The sequence below is a fragment of the Hydractinia symbiolongicarpus genome, chromosome 8, assembly GCF_029227915.1.
Source record: "Hydractinia symbiolongicarpus strain clone_291-10 chromosome 8, HSymV2.1, whole genome shotgun sequence".
NCBI lineage: Eukaryota > Metazoa > Cnidaria > Hydrozoa > Anthoathecata > Hydractiniidae > Hydractinia > Hydractinia symbiolongicarpus.
Window position 1 is genome coordinate 2,342,598 of NC_079882.1, and position 10,182 is coordinate 2,352,779.

General features: G+C 33.0%; 2 protein-coding genes and 1 long non-coding RNA gene across 4 annotated transcripts; 1 reads left to right on the forward strand and 2 right to left on the reverse strand.

Annotated features, from left to right (window-relative positions):
- Nucleotides 1–329: 329 nt before the first annotated feature.
- Nucleotides 330–4,549, forward strand: LOC130655042 (uncharacterized). 2 transcript variants are annotated; one of them, XR_008984549.1, is made up of 2 exons: nucleotides 330–4,077; nucleotides 4,216–4,549. It is a non-coding gene; the product is annotated as an uncharacterized LOC130655042 (long non-coding RNA). The 2 variants fall into 2 exon arrangements; XR_008984548.1 differs by having other exon boundaries at nucleotides 330–2,261.
- A 1,452-nt stretch (nucleotides 4,550–6,001) lies between these two features.
- Nucleotides 6,002–7,859, reverse strand: LOC130655041 (uncharacterized). The gene has a single exon (XM_057457742.1). The coding sequence runs from the start codon at nucleotides 7,469–7,471 to the stop codon at nucleotides 7,034–7,036; it is 438 nt and encodes a 145-aa protein (XP_057313725.1). The 5' UTR covers nucleotides 7,472–7,859; the 3' UTR covers nucleotides 6,002–7,033.
- An 823-nt stretch (nucleotides 7,860–8,682) lies between these two features.
- Nucleotides 8,683–9,398, reverse strand: LOC130655564 (leucine-rich repeat transmembrane neuronal protein 4-like). Its single transcript, XM_057458336.1, has 2 exons — nucleotides 9,308–9,398; nucleotides 8,683–9,239 (listed from the first exon to the last, which is right to left on the reverse strand). The coding sequence occupies exons 1-2, from the start codon at nucleotides 9,396–9,398 to the stop codon at nucleotides 8,683–8,685; spliced, it is 648 nt and encodes a 215-aa protein (XP_057314319.1).
- Nucleotides 9,399–10,182: the final 784 nt, after the last annotated feature.

A 10,182-nucleotide genomic window follows, 5' to 3' on the forward strand; every position in this document is an offset into this window, starting at 1 on the left:
AATTTTGGCTAATGTCAGCACTTTTTGCCTTAAGTTCAATTACTTTATTTCTGGAAAGAATTTTTTACTTTATGTTTGGACAAATTAAAATTATTTGACATAAATTAACCGCCGGATATTTTCTAATTATCTTCCGTTCTATTTGCACTAATTCTTTTTTTGTTCATTAATTAACTGCGGACAGTGTAGTAAATACTCAAAGGATACGATGACAAATTATTGAAGAAAAATGTATCAAGGTAGAGTAAAAAAAATCGTTTAGTGATAGAAATTTTTCCAACGAACAAACTTTTTCTAACAAAAACCCTTCCGTTGACAAAAAAAGTCAATTTAAAACTTTTCATCCATGCAAGGTTGTAAAATACTCAGCTGCAATCCTGTTCATAAATTCCTCGAAATAGCAAAACAGCATTTCCTGTCAAATGCTCCCCAGTTGAAAGGGGACAAGAGTTCTGCTTTTACTGAAGTTGAGGGCCAGTGAGGAGCGTTAAGAATACGCTAGTCACAGTTTCTTGTCTCCCTTTGACAAATTAAAAGTGCTTTGGTGTAAAATATTAAAAACCCGTAAGTCAATGTTTGTGTGTGTGATATGTGAAATTAGGCATTTATTCCAATAATTTCTTAAACATCATTCTAGTAAGAGGTAACTGTACACTGATCCAATAGTCAAAAAATTGTGTTGATTCTCGAATTACCCTGGAAGAAGTATCTTGGGGGGAGCAAAATATGTGCTTATCAACGTTTTTCATAACAAAAATACAAATCAAATTTTTTTTTTAATTTCATTGAAAATTTGTTTGATTTTTTTTTTTAAGTAATTATTTCTCAATGTATCTCTTCCCGACAAAATATAAAGCAATAAAGTTTAGTAAGGTCATCTTGATCATTGATTTCCGCCGCGTAAGGCGTAATCTTTAAAATCGCTTTGGAAGATAGAGAGATAGGGACCACCTATAGCCTGAACGCGCGGTGTCCAGATTAAAGTATTTTACCCTGGGCCTGGAAGTTGTTTAATTTCTTAAAAGCCAATAGAAATCCGTTATGTGATTTTTTAGCCAATACCTTATCGGTAAAAAAAAAGTCGGCAAAAAGTGACCAAATTTTGGCTAGGTGACTAAATTTTTTACCGACCAATTTTTTTACCGACATTTTTTTTTGCCGACCGAAAATTTTTACCGACTTTTTTTTTACCGACTAGTAATATTTGCCGATTTTTTGAATTACTTTTTAACCTCCAATTTTTTAGTTTTTTGACTTTCCAAAGTGATTCCAGGGATTCTAATCAAATTTAGACTTTGTCGTTTTATGAAGCCTCATCCGCAATATTATACGGAGTATACACCAAATAGCGGAGCTCCGCTATATTATGTCTTTGTATACACTAAGTTTGAACCAATTGAACCAATAGCTTTCTCTTAAACCCACGTGAGATGATAAAAGCAAATAATTTGAGAGCCGGGAGATGTCCAAAATATTATTGATAAAATCATTAATAAAGATGTTATTGAAATAGATTAGATTGTTGTAAAATCTTTGTTCTCTTTTAATTCAGCGGTGTCAAAAAAGTCGGCAATAAGTGACCAATATTAAAAAAATTAACCGGTAAAAAGTGACTAATTTTTGCAAAGTGACTAACTTTTTTGCCGACTAAATTTTTTGCCGACTTTTTTTTACACCGACCTTTTTTTTACCGATAAGGTAGGGTCTCAGATTGTCAGAACCTGATATCGTGGCTTCCTGTGATGCTTTGTAGATAGATAGATAGATGTGCATATTTTACATGGCTAGCCTCACAAATATACAGGGATATACCCTGTCTATTATTTCCAGGAGGGGCCATGGCGTAGATGGAGAGTCCTAGAGTATTTAATGCTCATTTTGAGCTACGCAGACCCAATTAGAGCCCGAGCTCTACTAGACAACTCCCGGCAACATCCAACGGCCCACACACTGTGCCATCTTCCCATCAAACCCCGGTCTCCCGCACAGAGTACGAGAGCTATAACCACTAATCTACGGCGCCACATGGCTTGGGTTAACCCGGGGCTATGGTAACATTCACACTCGCCCATGTTGAATCGCCGTCAAGAGGAATCGAATCTACGGCGCCACAAAATTATTGTCTCGAAGTTCTTCGAGTTTCAGGTCCCACACGCCAAAGTTTCTTGCCCAAAACAATCGGTTACCGTTCCTCTTGATATGTTTGAAACTCCAAATCAATGTTTTGCAAAACAGGATGTTTGGTCGATGAGTCTTCTCAGGTAAAAAATGCTGTATGTTCTAGCTAGTTTGTTACTTAGCTATGTTAAAGTGATTTACATTTGCGATTCTTCAGAGTGTTTAAAGCTCTTATTTAAGCTACGCATTTCCCTAGCATTTCTGTCCAACTATAAAATGACCTTCCTTATACGTAGTTAGGGATCAAACCCATTACCTGACTTAACAGTTTGGGAACCAAAACTGATGATTAATAGCCTAAAAGGTGCAGTAGTTTTCAGGAAAGTTTGACCGATTTAAGCTACATTTGCATGTCATGTAGCTAGCTAGCTCTACAGACTGTATTGCATATAAAGTTTCACATAAAGAACGTAAAATAAGCGTTTTCTTATATTTAACACGACCATCGTTAAAATGCAGCATCAGCAGCAGATCAGAATTACAAACTTTGACAAGCAAATCTACAGTGCAATTTTCTGATAATATTCTTCATGAACTTTATGAAAAGGGCTGTGTACTTTTGTACTAAGATAACAAGTCCTTTATTAATTGCTATTTTGTTTTGTACACAAATATTCAAAAAACATTTTTATAAATTTGAATCCTAAATCGAACATTTTTTCTTATATATTTTGGCCTATGGACTACATTGTGTTACATTGTGTAACAAGCAAAACAATTTGCTCCATAAAAAACCTGACATACGAGCTTAAGTTGTATGTAAGTGTGTCGTAACTTACATAAATGAGGTTATGAATAAAAATTCTCCCTGATGTGCACAAAAACATGTGAATGTAGCTTTAAAAAAGCATCAAGTATACTGTACATATTTACTCTATTATCCAGTTTCCCTGTTTTTCAAGTAATCCTGCCTTTTTTTGCCATGGATTGTAAAAAATATTTTCAAAATTAGCATATATACACTATCTGTAGAAGAAATTTTTGTGGAACTTTTTTTTGCAGAACTTTGGGCCAAATCTGTAAAAATGTTCCACAGAAATTTTAGAAATCAGTCAAACATCGCTTCTGAAAAATTATTCCGCAAAATTTTCCATTTCAGCTAGCCGCAACAATTAAAAATTTTTTTATTTCTTCATACTTTGATTTCTTTAGGATGTAAGTTATTGGGTTCTATGTTGCTCATTTGTAAATGCCCTAACTTCTGAATACTATGTTAGAAAAAATACTGATTTTGCCTCCGCTGAAATAATTGAACTTTAGGCACCCAAAAATTAATATTGCACATTTCGCATATATTCTGCAAATTGAAGCATTTTTGTGTACCACTCACCCACAAAAATAAGTTTCAGGAAAATTTATTGTGCAAATAAATTGTACCCTTGGCAAAGCAAGCAAGGCTCTTACAACAAGTTTGAATGCATATTGAAATTGAAAAACAAAAAGTTATAAAGGTATTGCTTATAGCCTGGAAAAGATTTGAGGTAGGTGTTTATACTTCTTTTGCTTCATATTTCCAAACTTTGTTAAAAAATTCCTAAGTTTTGCTAAAAACAACACTACACTCAGGTTTTTTACCCAAAAATAATTCAACATATCCGGCCTATATATCCTGCAATATAGGATTCCTGCTAAACCCACCTTTATTTGTAGGTTAAAACACTAATCCAGTGGTGAAGTAATAATAGACTAGAGTAAATATGGTATTCTTGGTCACTGTTGAATATAACATTTTAGGGATGCTTTTAGGCAAGTTTAGGAACTTTCAAATAAATTAAATATTTATAAAACTTCCAAAATTTGTCTTTGAACACGCAGGTATTCTTTTTGGAAAGACAGACATCACAAATACTTGGCGTTTCACAGTATCACCTGATTTTTTTATCAAAACTTCATAAAATGGTGAAATATTTTATTTTATCTTGCATTTATACCTGTCATCTTTAAATATATAGGGCACAGAACAATATCACATTAATGTGCTAAGATTATTTTGAGTTCTTCATATATGTTTTTTTAGTATTTTCCTTTCTTTTTTAGGTCAGCCATAATCTAACACAGCCATTATCAGCATTTCCAAAAAAATGTTGATAGAGTAAACTGCAAACATTAATTTGTGAAAAATGAATCACTAAAACTAATATATATTTATATAATTTATTATAGTCTTATTTTGGTTAATAGTATTTACTTCACATTATTTTTAAGGGAAACTAGACGTCTATGGTTCTTCTATGATTTTACAGAATTTGTATCATGAAAATTTTTAGAACTTTCTAGGTAGATCCCAAGTTTTTATACTTTTTATAACTGTGTGTAAATCTGTATATTTTTGTTATTTATTCAGGTGTAATTAAATTGAAGTATATCTAAATTGCGTTATTTGTCGCCCATATTTAATACTTTTCAGACCAGGTTACTTTAACCCCTTTTTTTATATAAGAACAATGTTATAAGAACATGAACCTTAGACTCACAATCCCAGACTCAAATCATTGTTTTTACAACTAAAACTACTCAAGAAATGGAATAGTCAAAAAGCCTCAAAAAGCGGTTAAGTCACATAGTTTTGCGCAATTATTTAATCATTTATCCTGTTTTTAAATTGGAAATCTCAGCCTTGGGTCGACCATTGGACGTTTTGCTCTGTGGAAAGTTTCTCTTGACAAGGCGGAAATCTTCAAGCCTTGAGGCTTCTTGTGTGTATTTGAAAGACACTACTTTAACGTCAATATCCTATGTTAAATTAATGAAGACATTACAGTGCCCGTAAAATTTTGAGGCTAAATAACTTGAAACGAGTTGGTGACGTCAATGATTTTTCACCGCGTGGGTAACTTGGGACCACCTTGGACCAATTTGGGTAAGTTTCCCAAACCTAGGTCCCCAAATCCGTTTCGGACTGGACGGGTTGATGACGTCATCAAAAAACCTTTAAACTTTAATATCTCTGCAACCGTTTGTCCAAAGTACATGATCCTATACATGTTCTTGATCAGCGTTTTAAGATCTATACAATGAAGGCAACAGGTATACAAATTTCTAAAAAAAGTTTTTGAGGTTTTGACTGGCTATTGGTGACGTCAGCAAAATTTTTGAACCCTTAAATCTCATTAACCGCTCATCAAAAGCGCATGATCATATACATTTTCTTGATCAGCAGTTTAAGCTCTATATATTATAGGCAACGAATAAACTAAATTTCGCCAACTTTTTTTTGTATCTGCACTGCTGTCGTCATCAAAAAACTTAAAACAACCTATTTTTCCATTGTCCTTCTGCCTAAGTAGATTTCTCCACGGGCTTTATAGACTAGTAATAATAATACTGTCTAACTTTTCGTTGTGGTAAAATGCATTAATATCTTCGAAAAATGTTAAATCAATTGTGTCTCCTTTTTTTGACCATATTTCATTCACCCAAAGTCGTAAAATATGTAAGCGGCACATAAAATAAAACTCGAAATAAACACCCGCAAAATAAAAAAATAAAAATCAATGGGGATGTATAGCGGATGGCGCTAATAACAGCGAGGGGGAGAGGGGTTTGGGACTTTAGAGTTATCTGTTTATAAGTACTAATACAAGTTCATTAAAAAATTATTATATTATAAAAATTAAAAAGACGGAAGAAATGTGGACACTGGAAAAAATGACTTAACAGACGCTAGAGGTTTGTAATCGCTCGAGGAAAATATTTCAGTTCTGAGAAATAACAAAATACTTCTATTTTCCACCACGTCCACCTTGAATAACTTGTGACGATTATTTCTCGATAGGATTTCACTGTCTGTTACTGTAGTTTTCCTTAAAAAGGGAAAGCGGAACGTCTTTTAAGTAAAGGAGTAAGTAAAAGAATGGAGCACGTTAGCGTCTTATGGATGCAAAACAACATTATTCATAATAAATGTTACAGTTTTTTAGTGCTCGGAATGTATCTTATTCGTAGCAATAAAATAATAATAATTAGCAAATTGTAATAAAAATAGATGAATAAAAATACAAAAATAACAAACCCTTTTAATAAGTCAATAAGTAAGCAATGGAAAGTTTAACAGAGCATATTCATCTACTGGCTAATCTCTTACACTCCAAAAGCAGGCATCTTTAAACGGTCGAAAAGTGATCGCATCAGCAATACCACTCCCAAATCCTTACAATGGACTCTCTTAACATCGCACATTAAAGCTAATGAGAGCGTCAAGTTATGTTGTTATTTATCTCATTACAAAATGTCATCTTAGCATTTTTCATCACGAATAACGTTTTTTCGTATACTCCGTTATCACGTATATTAGCTTCATCGTTTTCTTGACACTCATCTTCACTCATCTTCACTACACGTTATAAGAGTTCATGTGTTCAGACATTCATTTCTTTGCGCTTTCTCATTTGTTGTGTTTCCCTAGTTCATTATTTTGCCGAGTTCCGCCTTTAAAAGAGTAGGTAGACTCAGTATTTTGTTTAGTGTCATAAAAAAATTAAAAAAAGAAAAGTCAAAGATTTTCTTTCTTCATAATTTGTGCGATATTGGTTGCTACTTGAGTTGACCACACAGCCTTTCTCCTGTATAAAAAGTATAATTGCATTATATCAAGAATAAATACTTAACCCTTCACAGCCTGATAGTTTCCAAACATTTTCTAAAATTTTTTAGACAGTTTCAAACTTTTCCTGCGAACTTCTCGTAAATAGCTACTTGCTTAAAGTTCTCCAGTCATCATTGGAAAGCCATTTTACCGTCTTGCGCGTTCATCCAGCGTACATACAAATAAAAAGGTTGTTGGAAATAATTATCCATACCTTGGCTGACTTAAGTTTCTGGCATCTCTTCAAAACAAACACCCCAACAAGGATTATTAAAATGCAAAAGAACGCTGTATCCAATCCAATGACAATCCATTTCTTAATGGTATGTTCACAAAACTGGCCATGATATGGAGATTATATCTAATGTCAAGTAACTGAAGTCTCTCAAGATGAATGGGGATCCAATGATTTGATAGAATTGTTAGCCAATAGAATTTGTCAAAAGTGTTTACAGAAACACTAGTAATGAAATTTTCGGATAGCTCGAGCACTTTTAGTGTGTTGCGAAACAAATCCTGTGAAATATGGTACAAACGACTTCCTCTGAATAATATTTCAAGTAACTTCTTTTTCGTCTCTTTCAAACTAATATCTTCCAATTCGTTTCCAGCTAAATATAACTTCTCCAGATTTTTATTCTCCAACAACAAATTTCCAACGTGTTTTAAACGGTTCTGTGACAAATCTAAGTATTTTAAAACTTTCATTTCCTTAAACGCTGCAGGAGATATGCCTAAAATCTGATTAAGTTCAAGATCAAGTTTTAATAGTTTCGAAAGTTTTGAAAAGTTTAAAATCACTTTAAATTTGTTGCCGCTTAAATCCAAATAATTCAAGTTAATGGTATTGTCAAACAAACCTTCTGGTAAAGTGTCTAAAAGATTATTTGCGCTGTCGAGACTTGTAATTTGTGACAGTCCAGCAAATTCGTCACCGTTGAACCGTTTGATATAGTTGTTTCGTAAATTGAGATGTCTTAACCGATTTAATCTATTAAAGACACCAGGTGTAAGTTCATTAATAAATTATGACTCAATTCAAGATGGTGCAAATAACTTAAACTTCTAATGGACAAAGGTAACACAGAAAACTAGTTATGGTTTAGATTAAGACTGGTCAAACCTCTGGTGTTATTAAATATTTCAGTTGAAACTTTGTTAAGCATGTTTGTGCTTAAATCTAAAGTTTTTATTTTTGACAAATTTGTAAATATTGTCGAATGCAGGACTTTCAGTTGATTTTTAGAAAGGTCGAATGTATTCAACGACACTAAGTCTGCAAATGCGTCCTCTTCCATAATTTCGAGCCAATTATTGCTGATATTTAAGGTATGTAGATTTTTCAGCTGATTAAACGTGCCATCATATATGTATTTAATGTTGTTGTTATCCAATCTGATTGTGTGTAAGGCTGGGTTATACAAAAATAGATTTAGTGGCAAGCTGGAAATGTTATTTTTACTCAGGTAAACAAAACTTAAGGATTTTAAACCATTTAATGACTTTTTATCAATATATCTTATTTCATTGTTACCCAGATATAACCTGCTTAGACGAGCTTAACTATTAAACATTCCAGATTGAAGTTTTCTGATGCAATTACCCTCAATGTTCAAACTTCTCAAATTCCTAACTTTCTCAGAAAATCCTCTTCTATATTCTTCAGCGCGTTATTTTTCAGATTGATGTCTCTAATACTTAGCATTTCAGGGAAGGCTGAAGTTGATACTTTAGACATTCTATTGTTATCCAAGGAGAGCCGTCTTAGGCTCTTCATACCATAGAATGCGTTGTGTGGTAATGTTACTATTTTGTTACTGCTCAAATCGATGTCTTAACTTTTTGAGTGGACGAAATATATTTGGAGGTAGTTTAGTTATCTTGTTTTTATTCAAGTATAAAAGCCATAAGGACGAAAATCAAACAAAAACTGTATCTTTTAAAGACATCATTTTGTTGTTGCCCATATCTAATTTCAGCAAATTTGGCAGTCCTCTGGAAAAAGAATTTTTCACCATTCTGATGTAATTAGAATTGATGTATAGACCTGTTAATCGAGAGGTTTTGTTAAAAAAAGCAAAATCAATCTCGACTAATTTGTTGTGTGACAAATAAACGGATAACAGATTTTGTAAACCTCGAAAAGGTGCAAATGCATGAGCATCAATTCTGGTAATAATATAATTATCCAAATATAAATTTGTGAGAGACTTACATCCTTCAAATGTTCCATCTTCCAACATCCCAATGTTATTATGTGAAAGTCTTAAAGTTGACATGTTACCCAGTTGGTTTAATACACCACGATTGATGGATTTTATCAAGTTGTTTTGGAGATATAATGTTCTCAAACTTCTTAAGCTGTGAAATGCATTTTGTTCGATATTGGTGATGATGTTTTCGTGTAGTATTATGCATATTAAATTTGTTAAACCATAAAACGTGTTATTTTTAAGGATCGTGACTTTGTTATTGTCTAAGAACAAGTCCCGTAATTAGTCTCTCTAAAAGTCATAGGTTCTATACTTTTAATAAGGTTTCTACTCAAATCAACGAATTGTCTGAAAGTTTCACGTTCCAACTTTTTGATTTTATTGTTGGAAAGTGTAAAAGAGTGCACTTTCAAGTATGCCATGCGGTAAACTTCCAATCAAGTTATATTCCAGATGGACGTATTTAAATGTGACAGATTTTCAGATGTTGACCTCGATATTGTCTGTATTGCATTGTGATTCAAATAAAAATACTTCAGGACAGAATCCTTAGGCATTATCAAATCGATATAATTAATGTTGTTACCAGAAAGATGCAAGGATGAGAGATAATGAAGGTTTGAAAATGCTTCTTTAGGGATGATTTCCAATTTGTTTACTTGCAGTGCTAAATATTCTAATTGTGTTAAATTCGTGAATGTTTTTGGATGCAGCACACGTAGTTGTGAAAATTTTATGACTAAAGTCATGAGGTTGGAAAGTCCAGATAAGGAATACTTCGAAAGCTGTCTAAAATTACCCCAAAAGAACCTCAGAGATTTCAATTTTCCAAATCGTTGGAAGAAAAAATCAGAAATTTCTTTTACTTTCGGATAATTCCCCTTTAATATTTCCAACTCATAGGAGGTTATATTCGGCAAGTATTTCGCAGTAGGGCTGTCGCATCTCAGGTTGCAACTGGAACACAATTTTTACCATATGCTAATCCAACACATAACGAAAGAACGCAGAGCATACAAGTTCCGAACAAAATCGGCATTTCTTTCTGCTTTGTAACCATTTAAAAATCTTCTTTTCTGGAATTTTTAAAATGTGATTGGTTATCAAAGTTCTACTGCTACTAAAACATGTAAACTTTCTTTCGTTCAACATATAACTTTTTAATTGGACGCTTCGTTTTTAACAAGCGGTTGTCATGTCAACACG

Excerpts from the sequence above, each read along its gene's own strand:
- LOC130655041 (XM_057457742.1), bottom strand. The coding sequence starts at position 7,471 with ATGAAAGTTTTAAAATACTTAGATTTGTCACAGAACCGTTTAAAACAC.
- LOC130655564 (XM_057458336.1), bottom strand. The coding sequence starts at position 9,398 with ATGGCATACTTGAAAGTGCACTCTTTTACACTTTCCAACAATAAAATC. Across the intron at positions 9,240-9,307 it reads CAGACAATTCGTTGATTTGA|ACAATAACAAAGTCACGATC; the intron begins GTAGAAACCTTA and ends ACTTGTTCTTAG.